Source organism: Bison bison, unplaced genomic scaffold (assembly GCF_000754665.1).
Source record: "Bison bison bison isolate TAMUID 2011002044 unplaced genomic scaffold, Bison_UMD1.0 scf7180017864270, whole genome shotgun sequence".
Lineage (NCBI taxonomy): Eukaryota > Metazoa > Chordata > Mammalia > Artiodactyla > Bovidae > Bison > Bison bison.
In genome coordinates, this window is record NW_011494842.1 from 6,262,687 (window position 1) to 6,263,233 (window position 547).

General features: G+C 62.9%; 1 protein-coding gene across 1 annotated transcript in view; it reads right to left on the reverse strand.

Moving 5' to 3' along the window:
* The window catches only part of GRM4 (glutamate receptor, metabotropic 4), a 103,858-nt gene that overhangs the window by 33,612 nt on the left and 69,699 nt on the right, over positions 1–547 (reverse strand). Inside the window, exon 7 of the mRNA XM_010848719.1 lies at positions 486–547. Within this exon, the coding sequence (XP_010847021.1) occupies positions 486–547 (62 nt within the window). The remainder of the gene's footprint in view (positions 1–485) is intronic.

Below are 547 nucleotides of genomic sequence, written 5' to 3' on the forward strand. Positions count from 1 at the left end.
CCCAGCCCACCCAGGGCCCAGCAGGACTCTGCAGGGAGGCCCCTGCCCCATCCTGGCAGCCTGCTGGCAGCTCCCAGGGCTCTTCTAGCAGAGCACACGCTCCCAGTGGGGCAGGGGTCTCACTTCTTCTGTCCCAGATGGGAGAAGGGATGAGAGTATATGGGGGTGAAGGAGAAGTCTTGATAAATGAGCCTCTTGTACTTGCCACCACCCCCAACACCCACGAATATCTGAGACAGGAGAAAGGACCCTGAGCGTGGCTTCTAACTCCACTGGGACGAGTGTGGCCAGGAAGGCCTCCCAGCCCAGAACCTGAGCACAAAGAAGCTGGGAGCCAAGGAAGAAGAGGGGGTGCAGGAAGACGAGGAGCTGGAGAGGGACAGTGTGGGGGGACGATAAGAAGGACCCGTCAGGGTGACGCTGAGAGTGGGGTGCATGGAGCAGGGGGTGGGTGGTGGGCGCGCCGTTGTGGCTGCCGGGCCTACCTCGCACGGACATCCTCTTGGGGAGGATGGTGACGGCGCCCTCGGCCACCTCCTCCAGGTGC